Below are 24,496 nucleotides of genomic sequence, written 5' to 3' on the forward strand. Positions count from 1 at the left end.
TATAACCAATTGCGGTGTTTGTGAAATGAAAAAAATTCGGCACCTCAGCATTTGGTGAAATGAATAACGCGTCAATCAAAGGCTTAAACAGATGTCGGGTGGTGCTTGGGTAACCTCTGGTTAGTGCAGATAAAGAAATGAGGCTATTTAATGTTAATATAGTCTGTAGTTCAGCCAAGTTTTTGGGTATGGGCCGTTCTTCTACCACACGAATTGTTTCCGGATCTCTTGCCATCCCTTCGACACTGACCATGTGCCGACTATGTGACTCAGGAACTGTACCTCAGAACGGAACAGCTCGCATTTCTACGGTTTGAGTTCTAGTCCAACTTTTACGCAGACGATCCAGCACACCTCTTTGAGCCGACTCATGCGAGTTTCAAAATTGGGTGCCACCACCACTACATCGCTTAAATACAGCAACAAAGTCTTTCAGTAGAAACCTTCAAAAATCTGTTCCATCAACTGTTGGAATGCGGTTGAAGCCGAGGTGAGTCCGATGGGTAGGACTTCCCGTTGCCATAGTCCTCTGCGTGTTGCAAAAACAGATTTTTCCTTTGCATCCTTGTGTAGCGGCACCTGTCAGTATTTACTGGTTAGGTCTAATGTACTAAAATATTGGTTACCCAACAGTGCGTCTGAGCTCTCGTCGATCTGGGGAATCGAATAGGTGTCCTGGCGCTGAGGAACTTTTTTTCACCAAGACCATGGGAGAATCCCATGCACCGCTCGCAGGCTCAATCAGTTCTTTTGCTAACAGATCTTGATCTTGTCATTTAGTTGTGGCTTCTTGTTGGGAGTCCAATCTTTATGGTGCTTTTCGCACAGAACGTGCTGCCGCTGTGATGGGAATGGAATGCTTTACTAAGGTGTATGTCCCACATCGTCATTGGTGTAGCTGAACACTTGGATGTACTCAGTTAGCAACCAAGCTAACTGCTGTTGTAGCTTCTCATCTTGCCTACCACGACAGCCATCCCAATACAGTTCCCGTAGATACTCTGGAATCTTTACAGATCTGTTCTTTCTCAGAACCGTCGCGACTGATTCTTGAGGAGGCTCTGCCTCAAGAGCTTTTATCTCACCTTCTTCTATCCTCATGTAGTTCCCTACCGTTTTGCCAGCAGTGATTCGCAATAGCTGATCTGATAGGTTCACACGCCTAATCACAATCCTGCCACCCCATCGGGTTGATCGAGGCTGGTAGCCAAGAGTACTTCCTTCCTGCCTTCCATTATCCCTACTGGGTAGTAATTTCTAGTCGGGATCCAGTATCGCAACGTCATTTTGACATGAGCCGATATTTCAACGTTTCAGACAAGTTGAACATTACTCAATCGCAGTCACGCATAACGGTTTGCGCAGCGGTCTGTCCAATTTATCACAGTACCAATTACCGCCTGGAAAAACAGTTGAAACAGAAATACTTGTAGGTTTAAACCAGGATTGGTTTATTAGCCAAAGTTTTTAAACAACTCGAGAACACTGATGTACATTTTCTATTTCATAGTTTGATTGTAACTTGTTTTTCATACTTATATGCAACTTTCAGTATTTGTGCCCAGGCCTTAAACTGTGGAGATGGTAGGTTTACTTTGGTGTCCTAAATTTTGGCGATACTTTTCTTGTGGCAGCGCTACTTCTCTTTTGACAGCATTACTTCTCTTGTGACAGCGTTACTCCTCTTGTGACAGCGATACTTCTCTTGTGGCAGCATTACTTCTCTTGTACAGTGATACTTTTTTGTGGGAGTGTTACTTACTGTTGAGAAAACCGCTGTGTCCCTTTACTGATCCATAAGAACCATACCACTTTGAGTACAAGGCAAATACATATTTTGCAAATATATAATTTGTATCATATTTTGCACAAACAACAAAACTGCATGCAAGAGGCTGCCAGATGATTTCTCTTTTCATCGCTTAAGCTCGTCTTTATATAGCTCTTGCGAGGTGATAAGCCCCGCCCTTCATTCACAGGGGCCAACCCAATGGGCGACTTGGTAGCTCGACTGAAGGTTGGGGCTCAGTCCTGGTAACATCTAGCTGTCATCCTCTTGGCCCTGGGCCCAGCGATCTTTTCCCACAATACACAATGAATCATATTCAAACGTGAGCTAGGCCTATAAGGTCTAGGTATAATTACACTGAGACCATCCCAGAGTCACTGGGTAGTTAATGATATTGTACTCTTTATACACTTATCTAAACATTTTTATAGTCGTTTTATTTTTAAAATTTACTTGACCTGCACGAAACATTTTTCTCATGATATGAAGTTTAAAAGTTGTTTGTGAAAGTAAGTTTGAAAGCCTTTACAATTGTTTTTAAGTAGAATGACGAATGTTGTTTTCTGTTAAATACTAATCAATTTTGTGTGCAGACTTTTTTTACTATGCAGGCAACGCCGGGTAGCACAGCTAGGCTTGAGGCCGTGGCGTTACTTGAGGATGCGTGGGAAACCTTTTTCGCCCCGAGCACAGCGAGAGTCTCCAGGCGCGGCTTTCCGGATGAATGAGTTGGCGAGTGCGAGGCGAGTGATTGCAAAGCGATTGAGTGCAAGGCGATTGATAGCGAGACGATTGGTTGCGAGTGCAAGGTGATTGATTGCAAGGCGAGTGGGAGGTGATTGCAAGGCGAGTGGGAAGTTATTGCAAGGCGAGTGGGAGGTGATTGCAAGGCAAGTGCGAGACGATTGATCGTGAGGAGAGTGCAAGGCGATTGATTGCGAGGCGCGCCGGCCGATTGATTGCGAGGCGGGTGCGGGCCGATTGATTGCAAGGCGATGGATTGCGAGTGCGAACCGATTGACTGCGAGGTGAGTGCAAAAGCGCCATTGTCAACTGCTCCTCTGGTAAAGACTGGTCAGCCGAGGCGGGGGCTCAGCAGCAGAAGTGCGTGATCGTCAACTGCAAATATAGACGGGTATGAACGGGTGCATGAATCTAGACACATGAATCTAGAATTTTTACTAGATTTTACACGCATTTAGCTGTAAGACACATTACAAATTTCCATTGTTCTCCCCAACATTGACATGTATATGTGCACACATACTCTGATCAGGACAACAATTTCAGTAGACTGCATATTTGGAGTTGTTTTGCAGTATGAAAGAAAACTCTCAATAAACCTTATGCTGTGTGTGAATCTGCTCCTGTAGGCGGGTAATGCAGCTAGTTATAATATAGTTTAGTAAAATATAAATAGAAAACTTTAAACCAAACACAAAGAGAACACAAAGAAACAAACGGAACACAAAAAAAACAAACGGAACAATGATCTACTAAGCGAACAGGGTGTTAGCTTCTTATGTACAGGTTAGACTGTATATTAGGTAGTTCTGCTGAAGCGTAACTGGGAAACCTTTGTCTAGCGTAGTAATAAACTAATATACTAAAACTTTCAATTGAACAGTTTATAGAACAAGTTATAGCATATCATATATGCTATCTACTATATAAACGGCAATCGTTGTCTGTGTATTTGTGTACGTGTCCGCCTTATAGAGTACAGTACTTTTCGGACTATTAGCCGCTACTAGGTATCTAGGGCGCATTAACGGGAATCTCCGGTTAGTACACGCCTCTATACATAACCTATTCATCATTTTTACACAAAAATCACGTCATCTCTGGTTAGCGGGCCTCTTTACGGTGCCCAACGACACTGGTGCGTTTGAAACAGCAAAGTTGCTGCCGCATTAAAAAGCACCTTCCTGAGTTCTGCGGCCTATACAAAGGTGCTTATACAGCTATACAAATGTACTAATCATTAAATAAAATAAATTAATGAATAGTAATTTACATGCGATTAATATTTATTGCCAACGTGTCCCGAGAAGGTCACGCGAACGTTGGTTTCTTGCGGTCACTGGAAAAAACGCAGTTCTCACCTACTAAATGTCTTCATAGAAAAGGTAAGTACTTCTTATTCAATGTTGTATTGTCTATGAATTGCCACATTTCCACTACATAACCCTTTCACTTGCGTCCATGTACAAATTTAGCTATCGGCCTACTGCCAGCAATTTTGCCGATATTGCTTTTAAAATATGTATACAATATTTTTTCAATTTCAAACTCCATCTAGAACATTTGTTTTGGTTATATATTTCATTTTTCCAACATGTTAACAAGCACTGCTATACAAAAAATTTGTTGTATCTATACTTTGTGCATTGATAAAGCGATGTGAAGCTACAAAGCAAAACGATCCTCTACAATGTTCCTTATTTTTACAAAACCATTACTTTCATCGCCATCAGAGTCAGTGCTGCTATTATTGCTATTTTAATTATCTGTGTAATCACAAAAATCTGAATCAGCTATAGTGTCATCAACATAAGTAGTTATTTGTTTTCTAATTCGGACGCCTTTGATGAACTTACACAAAAATGTTCGTTTTTACGTTGGAAATCCCCTGAGATTAAAATATTAAACATTAGGCTAATTTTCTAGAGAAATCTTAGAACAACACTGTCACTACCATAAAAGTTCTAAAGATCGTTGGTTATGTTATCAACGAATACTAAAATTCAGTTACTAGCAATTGCTAGGAAAATCGCAAAAATGTGTCTACGGCAGTCGACCATAGAAAACGCATAAATGAGTCTACTTCGGTGAAGGGGTTAAAAACATTGGATTTGCCACTGTTTGTGATAGTAAACATGTTCATTTCCTTCTGAGTTACTTTTCCTTTTTTCCAGCTACGAGTACTACAGAACTACAGCTACTACAGAACTTGCATGAGTACTGCTACTGCGTTTTACCTACTAAATTTCTACATCGAAAAGGTTAGTACGTTTTATTCAATGTTGTATTGCCTATAAATTGCCACACCTCAACTACTTAATAACGTTGGATTTGCCACTGTTTGTGATAGTTGAACAAGTTCATTTCCTTCAGTAGCTGAGTTACTAATTTTTTTTCCAGGTACGAGTAGGCCTACTGTAACTTACTACTACAGAACTTGCATGAGTACTCCGAGGGTTGCAATTGGCGATGGTGAAAAGAAAGCGAGCAGCCGGTATCGACTTACTGTCACCCTGCTTTAGCCATGACCAGCTGTACGTCGCCTGCTAAAAAGTAGGCACAAGCCGAAAACTGTTTGTTCATACACCCGACAGAAAAACGAAAGATGTTGTCTATCCGCAAGTGTTGCGTTGAACTAACATTGTGTTATTGTTATGTCATGCTATGTTCTTCATGTTCTGCTATACCACATGCAGCATTTTCTAACATATTTTTAAGTATATATATATTTTCATGCATTCATTATCCTTATTGTATCTCATAAAAAGGCTATCATGTTGGCGTTGTTTTATTATTGTAAGGTGCTAATGCTGTATCTGCTTTGACATCAGACTGTCTGTGCTGTTATACATATAAATTTTATCGACACAACCTCATTACTGTTTGTATATACCAAGTCAAAACACAGGCTATAGACGTAAAACTGGTGAGCTATGATTAGTGCTTTAAGCATGTAGTCTCCATTCAATAAATGCTGGCGATAGCAAAATATTTTGTGTAATTTTTTAGAAGATGCAAAACTTTCAATACTGCCAGTTTGAAGAACTTCAGTTTGCCTAGCAGTGTCAATTTCATTATCAGTTCTCTGTACACAAATAGGGCAATGCCGATTTGAGTGGTTTGAGACTGATGCATTGTAGACTAGCTGTAAAACGTATTGCAGATTTCCATTGTTCTTCCAACATTATTGACATATATGACTGCATATGTGTATGCATAGTGTGATCGGGGCAAAAAATTTCAGTAGACTGCATATTTGGAGTTGTTTTACAGTATAAAAGACAACTCTCAATAAATCTCTTGCTGTACATGAATCTGTTCTTGTGGACGGGTAATGCAGCTAGCGGTTTGGGGCCGTGGCGTCACTCGGGGATGCGAGAGAGACCTTTTTCGCCCCGAGTGCAGCGAGAGCATCCAGGCGCGGCTTTCCGGTTGAATGAGTTGGTGAGTGCGAGGCGATTGATTGCGAAGCGATTGAGTGTTAGGAGATTGATTGCGAGGTGATTGATTGCAAGGCGATTGGTTGCGAGTGCGAGGCGACTGGTTGCGAGTGCGAGGCGATCGATTGCAAGGCGAGTGCGAGGCAATTGATTGCGAGGCGGGTGCGGGCCGATTGATTGCGAGTGCGAAGCGATTGATTGCGAGTGCGAAGCGATTGATTGCGAGGCGAGTGCAAAAGTGCGATTGTCAACTGCGAGGCGAGTAAAGACTGGTCAGCCAAGGCAGGGGCTTGGCGGCAGAAGTGCGCGATCGTCAACTGCAAATATAGACGGGTATGGATGGACGCATGAATCTAGACACATGAATCTAGAATATTTACTAGATTTTACACGCATCTAGCTGTAAAACACATTGCAGATTTCCATTATTCTCTCCAACATTATTGACATGTAATATGTGTATGCATATTCAGGGCAACAATTTCAGTAGACTATTTACATAGGCTAATAATACATCAGGGCAACAATTTCAGTAGACTGCATATTTGGAGTTGCTATACAGTATGAAAGACAACTCTCAATAAACCTTATGCTGCGCATGAATCTGTTCCTGTTGGCGGGTAATGCAGCTAGTATCATATATGATATAGCATATCTAGTCGTTGATGGGTAGTTTTGCTAAGTCATGAAGCTCATATCATTTTAAACTTTTATTGTAGTTTTGTAAAATGGGCTGTTGTTGTTTTTACAGAGCATGAAGTTATACAGGATTTTTAACCAGGTCCACCAACAGTCGGTATGCTGCTGTCGATCTGCTCTGATGATCCAATGCAGTGGTTATTCAGCAAACAGGCGAACAAAACCAAGAATTGTTTATCCACGAGAACGTGTGTAAGTGTTATATTGTATCATCCTCCCTTTAATCATCAAACATCTTTACTGTTGTTTTCATGTAGACATTATCTCCACCTCGTCAACTATCTTTATTTCCTTATTCTTGTCGTCAGCCATAGGTTGGCTCAAGCTTTAAGATCTTAGCCTCTCTATACTGTCTATTTGTCGCAGCAGTTTGTACTGTACATAGGCTATATTACACATACATGTATATCACATCAATGTTGTCTTGTTTGGTCTCTCTCACTAAGTTTGCTGCTTGAAGAATGCTCAATTTATTTTGATGTCTTTTCTTTATCGATTGTGTTTTGCTAGAGTTTCAGGTGCTTGATGTTGATCTTTCGGTCTATCAATAATTCTTGATGAATAAATGATTTACATTGCTTATTAGACTTTGGCAACAAAATATTTCATCCTATCTACTCGTAGCTCAGAAAAGAAGCTAAGTCGGAGATTTGTGGATTATCTGTTGGTGACCGTAAAAGGAGGTGATGGAGGGAATGGAATGATTGGCTTCTCCTCACTTCCTTGTAAAGAGTGGGCAGGTATAACAGTCTACGACTGAGTAATACTGTGAATAGGAGAGTCGAGCACTTGGACAAGCTGTGTATTCCTCACTAGTTATTTAATCTGATGATAAATAAATGAATTGAGAGTTTCATCTCAAATTTTTATTTGAATCAGACAGTAAATTTAGATATGTATAGTTTGTGTTTGAGTATAACTATTCAGGATTGGATATGAGAGAGTTGCTAAGGTGCTGAGCATCTGTAAGAGAAAAAATGACTCAATATGGTTGTATTGGTGGTTGATTTCTGGCCCAATGTGAGAGCTAGATGTTTTTTCTTACAATGTTCTGTCGTATCTCAGTCTGACTCGCATGTTTTATCAACCGTGTGCCACTATTTTGTTTTGAGGTTCTTTTGGAATTTCTCGCAGGCCCTGATGGAGGTGATGGAGGAAACGGTGGTCATGTCATCATAACCGCGTGTCACAATGTCAACTCTTTCTCACATGTAGCGAGTGTACTTGTTGGAAAACACGGCACCAAAGGGAGGGCTAAATGTCAACATGGCCGTAATGCTGAGCACACCAATGTACGGGTAAGTTGTTCACAGACATCTTACACTAAGTTCGTACATCTTAGTTTGAGCTGAGTATTGAAGGTCAGCGCAGCTACTAATGACAGCAACAAGAGAAAACATTTAATACAGCAGTTTTATATTTTAATAAATGGATCAAAGTGATCTCAAAGTTATACTCTCAAGACAAATAGTTGCATCATCAATTGCAAGTTGTTATTTTAAATTCATAAGAAGGTCCTGCTGTTTGCCAGTTAATATTATTATTTACATAGACAATATTTAACGCTCACACTTGTAATAGGTTTCTACGGAGTTTTATATGGTGGCATTTAGCTACTTCCTGTTGTTTTCATGACCAGCTCTCTTCATAGGAAATATCTCTACATGTAAAGCTGACGATTCTTTCAAATTAGATAATTGGTAAAACGAGAATTACAGACCAAGATGTCTGCACCCTCTGGAACTAAGCCAGAGGTTACAAGTATGGAGGGCTAAGAAAAGTATAAAAAGTATGGAATGTTCAGAGTTGTAGTAAATAAGTGTACGCAAGCGTAGCCAGAGATAAGATAACTTCCCTTGGTGGAACGGGTAATAGTTATAATAAGTGTACATAAGTGTAGCCAGAGATAAGATAACTTCCCTTAGTGAAACTGGTGCTAGTTATAATAAATATACGCAAGTGTAGCCAGAGATAAGATAACTTCCCTTGGTGAAACGGGTGATAATTATAATAAGTGTACGCAAGTTAAGCCAGAGATAAGATAACTTTCCTTGGTGAAACGGGTGATAGTTATAACAAGTGTACATAAGTGTAGTCAGAGATAAAATAACTTTCCTTGGTGAAACTGGTGATAGTTACCAGTATAATAAGTGTACGCAAGCGTAGCCAGGGATAAGATAACTTCCTTTGGTGAAACGGGTGATAGTTATTTGGAAGGATTTATGATAATATTCCTAACAGTGAGCCAGTTTTAGAACTGCAAAAGTGCAGATATTATTCTTTTTTACATTTTCCCTCTTTTGTATTCTCCAGTGCAAGTAGGAGATGCAGAGCTAAGCTTTATGATTATAATAATAATAAAGAGGGCTTGATGGAAAATAAATAAATGTGTTAAACTTGTTTAAACAGCAAAAAGCTTTCATTTTTTCACGAGGTGACATTGTCTTTGTTTCTTTTCTAGATACCACTTAGAAGGCATTATTCAAAGTGGTCGTGTGTAACTTACCAGCACTCCTCGTGTAGTTAAAGAGTTGTAACATGGTAACTTACCAGCACTCCTAGTGTAGTTAAAGAGTTGTAACATGGTAACTTACCAGCACTCCTCGTGGAGTTAGAGAGTCGTAACACGGTAACTTACCAGCACTCCTCGTGGAGTTAAAGAGTTGTAACATGGTAACTTACCAGCACTCCTCGTGGAGTTAGAGAGTCGTAACACGGTAACTTACCAGCACTCCTTGTGTAGTTAAAGAGTTGTAACATGGTAACTTACCAGCACTCCTCGTGTAGTTAGAGAGAGATATGCTTGCTCTATTGAGTGTGGCTGGAAGATTTTTGTATTGCTGGATTTTTACTAGGTCACTTCTATAGTAGCTAAAGACTAGATGAATTCTGCTAATAACTATCTATGAGTGATGACGATTCCTTGAAAGCATTTATTAATAGCTGCAATGCTGATTCCGTGTCATCTTTAGGTACCTGTTGGGACACTAGTGAAGAATGCTGACACTAAACAGCTGTTGGCAGATCTATCCCAGGAAGGCAAATCATACATCTTAGGTCGAGGTGGAGCGGGCGGGCATGGTAACCATTTCTATTTATCCAATGAAATGAGGGCTCCAGCAATAGCTGAGGAGGGCGGGAAGGGAGAACACAGACAAGTGATTTTGGAATTGAAGGTCTCAGCACATGTCGGTCAGTTTGACAACAGTTGATTAGTTTTCATCTCTGTACTGGAAGTATTATTTGTAAGCGAACATGCGATGGATAGAAATAAACCTGGTGTTTAATATGATATGAAGGTCATCTCTAATAGGTTATAAACCTCGTGTCTAATAGGTTATGAACCTCGTGTCTAATAGGTTTTGAACCTTGTCTCTAATCACGGGTTTTCCGCCGTAGACTCTGTCCCCGACGCTTTGGGTCGTCCTGCTCACTTGATCTTCTCTGCTACGTGGCGCTTATCCTGCTAGCATCTAGGTGCCCACCACAATATTCTACATATCTATTCCGCTGGCATCTAGGTGCCCACCATAGTCTTTTATATAAATATCTCAAAGTCCATCATTCGCTGTGTCCAGCTATTATAATAGCTATTAAAATTTCAGAAAGAAATATCTGCTTGGAGCTGGATGTGATCTCGGAACCTCTCAATCGCCAGGCAATAATGTTATCAATTAGGCTACGCAAGAGGCAATGTACTCATTAGGCGATATGAGTTGCTATGTCGGTTAAAATATGCATAACACTTGCGTTACGCAACATCACTAAAGCTTGCTCTCACGGCTCTTATTACCCTAGGACACTTATGTATTCGCCTCATTAAACTTTCGCGTTTTCACGGAGTCATCCTCTCACGAAAATTTCATGAGCGAAACTAAACTATCATGACAAACGAGCGAAAACGCGGAATTAAATAGCTTTGTTCATTGATAGTCCAAGAAACAAATGGCAGCAAGCGATCAAATTGTATTATCGATCTCGTCCACACAATTATACCTGCAGTTCACAATTACAAACTAGTTCCAAATTGAAAAAAATTTTCTTATCGGTGAACCGAACCTGAGGAATCTAATTATGTTTGTTCCACTGCATTTATTTTCACATCACTATATCTTCGCACTCATCAGCGAAATTCAGTTGCAGCGAATTTCTACTCTGTACACTACTCACGAAACTAAATATTAGCGAAATATAAGTGTCCTAGGGTAGTTAGTTTAGCATTACGAATAGTAGCATAGTAGCGTACACAAATTAGTCATTGGCAATGTGCCAGGCTAATGGCAAGTGGCAGGTAATTGCATTACCTGCCAGTTTATATAAGCTGTTTTTAATACCTGTGCAATGCCAGGCATTCTGCTAGTATTGTACATATCTATCCTGAGCAGTTAGTTCGTCTTATATACGTACTAGGATCTTCTGATGTTTTAATTTTAAACATTCCTTCTGCACGGACTTTGGCGAGAGAGATTCATATATAAATTTTAATTCTCTGTCTCTCTAATACCATTTAAGTCCTTTCAGCATGTACATTGTACATAGGAATTGTACTCCATTGCTAGCTCTTTTTATAGGGCTTGTAGGATTTCCCAACGCAGGTAAATCTACACTTCTCACTGCACTGTCACGAGCCACACCCGCCATTGCTGACTATCCTTTCACCACTCTCAACCCTCACATCGGGATGGTGCAATATCGAGACAATATACAGGTTTGAGTGCTGTTATCTCACCATCTTTCTGTGTTTACCAGTTGTTTATCGATTATTAGTATATACTGTTTGTTCGAAGGATATGTGACAGCGGAAAACTCTCCATTTCATATAGCTTGTCCACAGAATATAAGGTTTTTGCATGATGACACTTTAGCTGTAATGATTAGTTAGAGTTAAAATGACAAGCTTTAAGTTGGTTTGGAAGCTTTACACTCCTTCTATTAATATAGTTTGTGATCTTTATTCCTAAAGCTGTTCCTCTTACAGCTGCTTCATCACTGATCTTTTGTCTTCTCATAACTATAGATAAATTGCCTAGCCTGTAAATTTCCACCAAAAAAAGCGGAAATAAGGCAATAAGATATTTGATCGTATACCCTTTCATCTCTTGCCATTCCTTTTGTCTAACCTGTGGCTTGTTTCCAGGTATAGTTCATGTTTCTTGTTTGGTTTGTGTTGGAAATAATATCATGTCCATCCTCACCAGTAGCTGTTATGCAACAAATAATAGCTTTCATTTGTACTTAAAGATGTGGTTGCGTCAAATTTGAGTTGATCTTAAAAGAAAGCATTTTTTTTCTCTATCAGTTGATGTGTTGTTTGTTGTGTTAGGTGATCTCATTGCCAAGATATTTGAAGATTAAAATCGAAAAAATCGGATCGTGGTGAAAACGCTCAGGCCAAAATAACATGCCCAGATTTGCCCAAAATGATGTCACGCGTGATTTATCTGTCAATATATCTCGTATTCACATCGGCTATTTGCGATAAAAGTCTAGTCTTACACGGCTCTATTGGCATATTTTTTATTTTGTATTTGCTCATGTTGGTTAGAATATAATTTTTAACCCCGCTACAGATACATTATTATGAATGTTTCAAAGGCCTCAAATAACGAAAATTGAAAATTTGTCTTACTCACTTTCTCCAAATGCCGTGTAAACATTTGAGTACCGACTACCAATTCTACCGGTCTACGGTAATTCTGTCAAGCAAACTATGTAGAATAAGGTCTTTGTATCAGCACAGTTCTGCCGCTACCCACACTAACGATGTACAGCCTCCCAAAAGTCCCGCCTACATGTTCGTTGCCTATCCTTGGGGCGGGGCTGTATATCATTGCCCACACCGAAAACTAGTTTCTTACTACCGTAAGTAAAATAAGCAAAATGCGTCTTTGAAAAGAATATACATAGGGATAGAGTTTTAAGAATGAGAAGTCTGCTGCAAACTGGATTTGAACTCACATTCTCCAGTTCTACGGACATCCATTTACCGTATCCAATTCACTACAATATTCTGCAAATCATGTCTTGCTTTATCTTCAACGATATTATTTTATTATATAATTTTTACAAGCAAAAATATTTTCATCTCGGCATAAAGCTTTTATTTTAAATATTCATCAAATCGTGGCCACTCACATAGTTTTAGCTGACACAATAAGACAAATTCATCTACTGCAGCAAACCCAAACAAAACATCATTGTTTATGCAGCACACATTCAAGTCTCTTTTTCCCCTTTATGGCAGTTTCCACACTGACAAAGCTGCTTCGGCTGGTGGGACGACATAAACATCCTGTAATCAGTAAAACAAATGCAATAAATATATGTCATTCATAGATATGTCATTCTAAAGCGTATCGACTGAAAGCTTTCAAATTAGGAGTTTGATAGATTGCGAGTGTAATTTTAAAAACGAATAAATAATCTAATTTATTAGATAAAACTGCTACAGAAAATTTGAAGCAAATGTAGCTAGATGAACCGATAAAAAAATATAAAACGATGATTAGTGATAGCAAAAACTTATAATTTTATTAATTAGTACATGTATTAATGAGTACTAAAATATTACCTTTAGTATATTCATCAATCTGAGCCATTGTATTGCTAGATGCTAAAGGTTAAAAAGAAGCCGTCAAGAACTCACTGTACATACGTATCTCGCACGCGCAGGAAATTACATTTCAGCTTCAAACGGGGAAATATAATCTGAAGGTAAACTCGACAGGAAACTCTATAGGAGACTCAAAGTAAAAAATAAATTCACCTCCATTCTCCGATCTTCCTCCGTAGAACTTTAACCACCTGATGCCCAGAAAACTCGGAGTCACCTTCGCAGTAACTTCACAGCAATTTTTACAATTATGTTGTTCGCCAATAAAACGTGTCGATCGAGTAATTCATTAACCCATTCAGGACTGTTCCCGGTTACTACGGGAAAAGTTGTGCTCTCCAGGGCCCGTTCCTGGAGTCTCCGGGTTAAACTTTGATTTGCTCTATTGCTTAGCTGTTTAGTTACATCGGTTTTATTCATTCACCAACTGAAGTTTAAGAGTCTGGGCATCATTTTGATACCAAATATGTGTTTGGACAAGAGAGTTTTAACTAACAAATTACGTGATAGATATCAACTGTTTTGAAAATTTGTTGATCGCCATTTTGAAAAAGGTTTATTCGAACGATGGCAAAATTTTTAAGTGAATTAGATGTGGTAATCAGCTCAGGGGAAGAAAATAGCAACGAAAGTAATGTTCAAGAAGAAAATGAGAATTTTCTGATGGATGAAGGTAAGTTTTATGTGGCTATTTATAGAATTTTTCCGGAAAAAACGATAAAAAGCCGAAATTTTTCTTGTGAATTTCTAACAAACTTTATTCTAACAGTGTAAGACATGGATTTTTTCATGATACGCATGATTATAACATTTTCAATCCAATAAAATTTAGATCTTTTTGCAGCATGAACTCATCACTCTATTACCCCATAATAAATAATAATTTTATGATTTCCTTGTTGAACTACAAGATAATAAAAATTTCTTATTTCATTTATATCCAATTGTTCAACCCACTGTTAGTCAAGCATATAGTTCTCAACCTCAACATCTACTATAAACTAGCCCCAACCACTAGGCTCTAATATTGGTTGATAGGGGACACTTACCACAGTAATCATCTTCATGACTTTCTGTGTTTATATCTACAGTATCAAAAAATATTTGCAATTTGTATTACCAATTGTTAGCTGCAGTAGACTACTTATTTTCAATTTTTTATCAGGTATTTACCCTGAAAAGCTACTAAAGCACATTTTTTTCTAGGCTGTACGAGATGTTTGAAAGCAAATAGGTTGCTTACTACGGATCATATTTGCTACATGTAGGTGAAGACAGTCAAGGGCTTGTGAGTGATGATGCCATTGATGATGAGCCTAGGGCTTCAACACCAATATCTGATGAATACTGCATCAACTAACTTATAATGGGAGCAAATATGCATGTGTAGTTGGCATCAAATAACTCTCACTGTGTCATCATTTTTTATGAACACACCCATATTATACATGTACATACATTGTATTATACATTGTTTCGTTTTCATGCATATTCATTTTTACTGTATTTTTTACAATATATTTTACTGTAATTTTACTCATATTTTTTTTTGCTGGTGATTGATTGTCTGTTAGCTAGTAACTTGAGTATCTTTTTTATGCATAATATATTCATAATAACCTCTGCAATGCATTTCAATATAAATTAACAAATTGTTTGATTATATAATTGATAAAACTGTCAGTGACGTAGTGTTGGTTAGAAGCTAGTAACACCTGTTCTATTGCTTGGAATTGAGAAATCTTTTTTTTATTTGCTGCGGATAAAGTTTGCTATCAATCTAACATAGGTCCAACAATGTCAGTACCAAAAAACTGCTTGTGAGCTGCTATGAAACATAAAAAGTAATTTTGATCAAAAGAAGTTCACCGAAGTTTTAGCAATTGTGGTTAGTAGAATTTGTAAAGGTGCACAGAAATTTATATCAAATTGTAGCCTGGAATGTCTTTGTTAAGCTGCAAAAAACAAATCAAGATTATTTTGAAAAGAACTCTAGTTATACTCAATTTTGTGTAGCTCTATTTTAATTGTAAGGCTACTGAAAAATTAATTAGGCTGGGGGAGCAGTCAACCAATAACTAATTAGTCCTGAATGGGTTAAAGTAAGGATGTTAATTAATTTAGTAAATATCGATGTCCATGCGATTTAATAAAAGAGTAAAATCCCTAAATTTGAGATCACAGACAACGCGTTTTACGAGTGATAACATTTATTACGGCCTATTTAAAAATTTCGCGATGATGATTGGCTAAGGAAGCGACCTCATATTTATCGTTCGTGGTTTCTTTTCAGATGTATTACTAGTGACGTCACGAAAGAAGCACCCGCTGGAACGTGAGCTTTTTAAAAGAAGGCCTCATTCAAACGCATATATCTCCGGACAGGGTTGGTCTACAAAGACAAAAATGGTATCAAATTGTAGCTGATGTTTTAGCCTTTAATGGGTCTTAATTTCATTAAATCGAATGTTTTGACGCAACCACATCTTTAAACTGCTCTGCCAATTACTTTAAACAGAAAAATAAACACTAGCATAATATTTTCTTGATGTTATGTTGTAAACTCACATTTGGTTTCATTGTTAGGTGGCGGTTGCAGACATCCCCGGTCTCATTGAGGGCTCACATATGGACCGTGGTCTTGGTATTTCATTCTTAAGGCATATCGAAAAGTGTGCCTGTTTATTATATGTTTTGGACTTGTCGGCTCCTGAGCCCTGGCAACAGCTGGAACAGCTGCAATATGAGTTGGAACAGTACATGAAGTACTTATCAAAAAGGTAGGTTTTTATCTTTTCTGTTTTATTCAAAACTTCTACCCACACATGTCGTTTTGTGGTAACCATGGTAACATCCATGCGCCATTTTTAACACTAATTGTTCATACTCACCATAACCAGATGTGATTTCCTCTACAGCCAAAATATTTTAGCTTAATTTTTTTTAAAATTATTTATATTTCATGTTTAGATGGTCGTTATGTTGCCATATTTTGAATTCCTCTAAGTTTATAGCATGTCAGTTTTTTGTTCTTTTTCAACAAAGTTTGTTTAATCATCATTCAAACAAAAATTGGAGTTGCAAAAACCAATAAAGCGACACAAATAAATAATCTGGCACAATTCTCAATACAGAGCAAATGTAAAAACCAATGTTGGCAAGAGTTTTATCAACATCATTTTAACAATGCTTCCCAAGAACCCATCAATTTAACAATGCTTCCCAAGAACCCATCATTTTAACAATGCTTCCCAAGAACCCATCATTTTAACAATGCTTCCCAAGAACCCATCAATTTAACAATGCTTCTCAAGAACCCATCATTTTAACAATGCTTCCCAAGAACCCATCATTTTAACAATGCTTCCCAAGAACCCATCAATTTAACAATGCTTCTCAAGAACCCATCATTTTAACAATGCTTCCCAAGAACCCATCAATTTAACAATGCTTCTCAAGAACCCATCATTTTAACAATGCTTCCCAAGAACCCATCAATTTAACAATGCTTCCCAAGAACTCCATATTTCACAAGATAGTTAACACACATACCTCACGATTTAGCTATTTTTATCTGCCAAACATGAAAACAAAGATTGATGCACACAACAAAACAATTCTCGGAAAGTCCAAAAACAAGACAGCTAAAACCGAAAAAACTTGCAACTGTAGACAAAGCATAGTGTGTCAAGCAACAGTGACTACAGCAAACATGAACATGAACATCAACATAAAGAGGACTTTGAAGCTAGGACAACCAACACAAAGCATGATGCACCACGCGAGTCAAAGAAACTAGACTGAACTTTGCAAGCATACGGAGAGACTAGAAGACTAATAGACTAAAGGGCAGTGTACACTATTAAAGCATATGTGTACACTATTAAATGGAAGAAGGTTGGGCAACATAAAGCCTACTCAAACACAAGAAAAAGGTGCAACGTTTGGCCTTTGGAAAAGTTAATGATGATCAGCAGACCAGTGCTCGTTAGATGAAAACAATGAATGCGCATATCATGCAACTATGCTAGGAGTTATCTGCTCGCCATTTTCAAAGACAGTTCCCATTCATTGATGGTGATTGCCATTGACCATTTAGAATTGGTTTATCAGTTAATTACACACTCACTTGAATTTCATCTTTGAAGTAAAACCTTTATTTGAATGCCATGGCACTTTATTTTTCAACGCTTCCCTTAGAGTGGCGCTTTAGAAGTGACATACAAATAAAGTGGGGCGTTGTATTTTTTAAACACCGTCGGAATAGTGAGAAGATAAATTTAACCCTTTAATAAATTTAACATTCGATAATTCGAATGTCGCCAATATTTTGAGCTTTCTTTCAGGCGGTGCAACATCAACCCCTTTGTATGCAAGAAATTTGCTAACTTACCTCCAACTTGTCATGGATCTAGAAACAAATATGTAGGAAACTTGTTGTCGATTTTTTAAATAAATCTGCATACATGTCTCAACCAGCTAATATCTATTGCTTGCAAAATAACCTTTTATGATTTTATTGCCTGCAATTTGTTGGAGCTTTCAAGTTTTTACTTCATTCTAAATTTGAATTTATTTTATAATTATATTTAACAAAGTTACATAAATGTTCATCGCACTCATCGATATGTTTGCTACAGTTTGCAGCCAAACCTGGCTTTTTATGTGCAAAAGAAGAGGAGTTACAGCGTCGATCTGTTGTAAGCCTAGTTCAGATTACCACAATCACGCTATTAAATGATATGCTATAAATCTGCAAATATATAAGTTATATAATAATAATCTATCAAATGCTACAAATATATATTTAAGAATATGTGGCATAAACCATTATTATAATACATTCAAAAACAAAAGTTAACATTTTAAAACAAAATTATTATCGGTCGTCTGCTTGTCCAGTTGAGTTCTGATTGTTGCTTCTGCTGTTACCTTCCACAGTGCCTTATGACCTCAACCAGGTTTCTGCACAGCTGGGCTAGTCGATATTAGCATTTGAACAATTTTTTAGCGGAGCAAAACTTTTCCGTGATGCCATTTTGAATAGACACTCCTAGCGCAAATAAAGAAAAATGGCGGAGAATCAAAATAGGCTCAACATTTTAGCCTCAAAATACGTAGCAGCCCATATTCCATCGTAAATGCGAAAACGTTTTTCACATACATCAAGATATCAGGATCGTGTTTAAAAAGGATGTACTACTAGTCTGATACAGTTACTAATGATTTTTGCCTTCGAATTTTTAATAAAAAAATAAAAACTTGTGGGTTGGAAAACAAACTTCGATACGAACAGATACAACGAACTAATAAACTATTACTGATGTAATTGAATAATTATTAGTACATTTTTATGGACATTTTTCTACTGATCACTTGATAATATGGGTTCATAAAAATCAAAGACTTCAATTAATGGTGGTCAAATAGAAGTGAAGCTCAAATAGAGGTGGCGTTCAAATACAGGTTTTTTAGTATATCCGCTCAAAACAAGTTTGTAGTGATTGACTAACGGCTAAGTGTTCTTTATATTTTATATTAAACCCTAATTCATCGAGTGCTTTTTCTTTATTGTTCTTTACGCAACTAGCGTTTCTAACAATAGATATATATATATACAATGTATATATATATATACATTGTATACATATATACATTGTGGATATATATACACCATATATGTATATATACAAACTATGTATATATATAATGTATATATTTACAATGTTTATTTATACACTGTATATATATACACCATGCATGTATATATACACCATGTATGTATATACAATATATGTATATATACGATGTATGTATATATATAATGTATATATTTACAATGTTTATATATACAATGTATGTATATACAATGCATGTATGTACAATGTATGTATATATTCAATATATGTATATGCACAATACATGTAGTGGATAAGTAGTCAGGTGTGTACAGTGTCAGTATTCGGTGTGCTGATTACAAAGAAATGACGCAAATGCCGATATGCTATTCGCCGAAATACTCCCCACAATGCCTGAAAGAGACACGATGCTCACTATCTCAGTTCAGCGGTATTCGTTATAAGTTATAGTAAAAATTAAACCGAAGACAGATACGTGATGACATTTTAGCCTATTACAAAGTTAATATTTAGTTTAGTAAAATACATACTAAAACTTAGCTTTAAAAAGTATGTATTTAATAAGCTAAATTCATCTAAGTTAAATTCAACGTTTATGTGATACGTCTATCTCAAAGGTAAAAACTTCCCATGGTACGTACTGCATGTAGTAATATTGTAATATTACATTTTATTGCAGATCATAACCTCTAAATACATTGAAGTTACCGTAGGTAAATATAGTTACTAAGGTTAACATATTGTTTTGTTAGTAATGTTTAATATGAACACTACGCATATAGAATTTTAACGAATTTTTACCATGGGGTATTTTCATTAGATACTCACTATGGGTTTCTATACAACTCTATACTTCTATATGATATTTATATACAACTCTATACTTCTACATGATATTTCTATACAACTCTATACTTCTATATGATATTTCTATACAACTCTATACTTCTATATGGTATTTCTATACAACTCTATACTTTTACATGATATTTCTATACAACTCTATACTTCTATATGACATTTCTATACAACTCTATACTTCTATATGATATTTCTATACAACTCTATACTTCTATATGGTATTTCTATACAACTCTATACTTCTATATGGTATTTCTATACAACTCTATACTTTTATATGATATTCTATACAACTCTATACTTCTATATGATATTTCTATACAACTCTATACTTCTATATGGTATTTCTATACAACTCTATACTTCTACATGATATTTCTATACAACTCTATACTTCTACATGATATTTCTATACAACTCTATACTTCTATATGATATTTCTATACAACTCTATACTTCTATATGGTATTTCTATACAACTCTATACTTCTACATGATATTTCTATACAACTCTATACTTCTATATGGTATTTCTATACAACTCTGTACTTCTATATGATATTTCTGTACAACTCTATACTTCTATATGGTATTTCTATACAACTCTATACTTCTACATGATATTTCTATACAACTCTATACTTCTATATGACATTTCTATACAACTCTATACTTCTACATGATATTTCTATACAACTCTATACTTCTACATGATATTTCTATACAACTCTATACTTCTATATGATATTTCTATACAACTCTATACTTCTATATGGTATTTCTATACAACTCTATACTTCTACATGATATTTCTATACAACTCTATACTTCTATATGGTATTTCTATACAACTCTGTACTTCTATATGATATTTCTGTACAACTCTATACTTCTATATGGTATTTCTATACAACTCTATACTTCTACATGATATTTCTATACAACTCTATACTTCTATATGACATTTCTATACAACTCTATACTTCTATATGATATTTCTATACAACTCTATACTTCTATATGGTATTTCTATACAACTCTATACTTCTATATGATATTCTATACAACTCTATACTTCTATATGATATTTCTATACAACTCTATACTTCTATATGGTATTTCTATACAACTCTATACTTCTACATGATATTTCTATACAACTCTATACTTCTACATGATATTTCTATACAACTCTATACTTCTATATGATATTTCTATACAACTCTATACTTCTATATGGTATTTCTATACAACTCTATACTTCTACATGATATTTCTATACAACTCTATACTTCTATATGGTATTTCTATACAACTCTATACTTCTACATGATATTTCTATACAACTCTATACTTCTATATGATATTTCTATACAACTCTATACTTCTATATGATATTTTCACCTTATATTGCCAACACTGAAACGAAATCAAATCATATAATTGTATACCAAATAATTTTTCATTGTAATTATAGCAAAACAGACTATATTTAGCCATTGCTTGCTAGTATTTCATATTCGCATTTAAACACCTTTGCAGTTGTTTTTTTTTTTTCTTAATTTATTTCAACTGCACAAAACACTCTATTCATGATATGAAATCTAAAAGTTACAGTTGTTTGAACAAGTTTGAAAAATTTTACAGCCGTTTTATTTTTTTTCTTAATTCATTTCAACTACATAATTCTGCATAATTCTTTTCTCTTGATATGAAGTTTGAAAGTTAGACTGTTGAAAGTATAACTGTTGTTATATGTTAAATAAAAATAAATTTTCTGTGCAAAGACTGTTTTTATGACCCGGGAACTCAGTAATACATCTATATATACAGTAATACATCTATATATACAGTAATACATCCATATATACAGTAATACATCCATATATACAGTAATACATCTATATATACAGTAATACATCTATATATAAATCTCAAAGTTCGTCGTTGTCCAGTTATAGCGATAAAATTTTAGGAACAAAAAATGCGCTTCGTACTAGATTTATACTCATGAAGGCTGCAACTGCAAGTTTGCAAACACGTGCACCTAACCACAATGCTAACCGTTCTTATCATTCTTATATAGTTCATCTACGGTATTTTTATTGCTAAATGGGTATGCACTTTTATTATTAATTAATATTACTTTTTGCATTTGTTTTGCTTTGTAAAGAATTTTAAAAGCCATTTCAAAGTTCATTACCAATGTTTTTAATCTGCAGTTTTCAATTGTGACTTTTCGATTTCAAATGTCGTATTACCAGCTCCAATATTTGGTTCCTCCTCGTGACAAGCCAGGCCTTCACCTTGTATATGTATGAAGTACAAAAATATGTGTTTGACTCGCATAGATTTAAGGTTAACTTTACAGTATATCGAAGCTTCTTTTGTTTAGGAGATAAATATTAACAATTTATCTGATCTTATCTTTATTTGAGCTGATTTTTGTGCTGATGTTCGGTAGATTAACACTGAATTTAACGCTTGGTTGTTGCAGACCACACGCCATCATAGCTAATAAGATCGACCTTCCAGGGATGGCTGACAAATTGGAAATTCTAAAATCAAAAGTCAGTTTCCCTGTCATAGAAGTCTCTGGTAAAGAAGGTCACAATATGGAAGCACTAAGGAAAGAAATACTGAGACTGTATGAAGCGTATGGTCAAGCAGCCAAAGGATAAATGAGATTGCAAGAATTACAATCTAAATATTGCACTTAATTAAATTTTATTTTTACTTTTTTTTGTTGGTCACTGGTTTGACAATACTATTTGAAATCCATGTTTGTTGCGTGTCAAACAAGTAGATACAACGAGATGCTGTAGTGACATAGTCCTTTAAGATGTCAAACAAGTAGATACAACGAGATGCTGTAGTGACATAGTCCTTTAAGATGTCAAACAAGTAGATACAACGAGATGCTGTAGTGACATAGTCCTTTAAGATGTCAAACAAGTAGATACAACGAGATGCTGTAGTGACATAGTCCTTTAAGATGGCATCCAGCTATTACATATATATATACATGGAATATTTGAAGCCCTGTTGAGACGTGTTGAGGTGATACTGTCTGGTAATAAACACATGTTAACACCATGGTAATAAGCACCTGTTAACATGGTAATAAGCACCTGTTAACACCATGGTAATAAGCACATGTTAACACCATGGTAATAAGCACATGTTAACACCATGGTAATAAGCACCTGTTAACACCATGGTAATAAGCACATGTTAACACCATAGTAATAAGCACCTGCTAACACCATGGTAATAAGCACCTGTTAACACCGTGGTAATAAACATGGTAATAAGCAACTGTTAACACCATGGTAATAAGCACATTTTAACACCATAGTAATAAGTACCTGTTAATACCATGGTAATAAGCACATGTTAACACCATGGTAATAAGCACCTGCTAACACCATGGTAATAAGCACCTGTTAACACCGTGGTAATAAACATGGTAATAAGCAACTGTTAACACCATGGTAATAAGCACATGTTAACACCATAGTAATAAGTACCTGTTAATACCATAGTAATAAGCACCTGTTAACACCATGGTAATAAGCAGTATTCTATCTAGAACTAGTATACTGACAGCCACGTGTGCCAGTGAAAGATCAGGACGAGTAATAATTATGTGCACAATTATTCTGCGCAGCAGCAAGACTGTCAAGTAGTGTAGAGGTACATGTAGGTGTTCTTGGCTGTGAAGCTGAACATTCGGGTTCGATTCCTGTTCTGTACAATTTTTTTCCTAAAGCTTCCTTGAAGCATCAGTCTTTGCGTAACTGTGCTAAAATGTACAGGCCTATTTGGTCATGGCTCAAAAAACAATTTCATTTGAGCTGTAAAAATAATTGGGCAATATTGTTAGAGTAGCTGACCAGTGAATTAACGTAAACTGAATTTATTTGTTATATTGAAAAAAGCTAAATCAGCTTGTCAGGACAAATAAAGGACTTCCTTCACACGCATCCCCTTTGATTGTTGATTTGATCACCTTTCTCATAAAATCACTCTTTTAATACCGCCATGGGCTTGTATGAGTCAATTATTTTAGTGTTTTGTGGTAGAGTTGGTTGTTCAAAGTCCAATCTTGTAGTAGTTTCATTAAACATTGCCTGCAAGAATGAAAAATTGAAATGTTTTGCTTTTGCTGATAGCAAAGATATTGCTTCGACAATAGATCATAGCTGTTTAAAGCATTTATGATTTCTCTCACTAGGATGTTATATACAATAACACAATTCTTTTTATACCTTACCGAATGACTGGTCAAGACCGTGGTTGTTTTTAGGTCTCTAAATATGCATGTACATTTTAGCCAGTTACAAGCAAACTGGTCCTTCAAGTGACCGAAATCTGATGTTTTCACATAAAAGGCTCTACTTACCATTATGGTATAAATGGCTTGTTTTTCCCTGAACATGTCCCAACAGCACCTTTACCGATATCATTTTAGTATACACACTAGTCATATCAACCTCTCAACCGGCATTGACAGTGCTGCCTGACCAAACACACTCAGACACTTTCAACTTCTGACAGAAACAAAATATGAAGTAAGTATGTGTTTTGTCTTGTAATTAAACTTGATGACTTCATGATGATGACTTCATGTGCATACACAAAGTGTTGTTAGGCGGACTGTTTAGCGCCGACTCATGTAGCAAAGGAAGCAGGAATGTAGCGAGAACAT

The 24,496-nt window shown here is 36.2% G+C and overlaps 1 protein-coding gene across 1 annotated transcript; it reads left to right on the forward strand.

Moving 5' to 3' along the window:
* Window positions 1-276: 276 nt before the first annotated feature.
* On the forward strand, window positions 277-22,568 carry LOC137403803 (mitochondrial ribosome-associated GTPase 2-like). Its single transcript, XM_068089859.1, has 8 exons — window positions 277-490; window positions 6,725-6,864; window positions 7,297-7,412; window positions 7,807-7,970; window positions 9,645-9,864; window positions 11,244-11,380; window positions 15,872-16,065; window positions 22,283-22,568. Exons 2-8 carry the CDS (start codon window positions 6,728-6,730, stop codon window positions 22,464-22,466), a joined length of 1,152 nt encoding a protein of 383 aa, XP_067945960.1. The 5' UTR covers window positions 277-490; window positions 6,725-6,727; the 3' UTR covers window positions 22,467-22,568.
* Window positions 22,569-24,496: the final 1,928 nt, after the last annotated feature.

This window comes from Watersipora subatra, chromosome 9 (genome assembly GCF_963576615.1).
Source record: "Watersipora subatra chromosome 9, tzWatSuba1.1, whole genome shotgun sequence".
NCBI lineage: Eukaryota > Metazoa > Bryozoa > Gymnolaemata > Cheilostomatida > Watersiporidae > Watersipora > Watersipora subatra.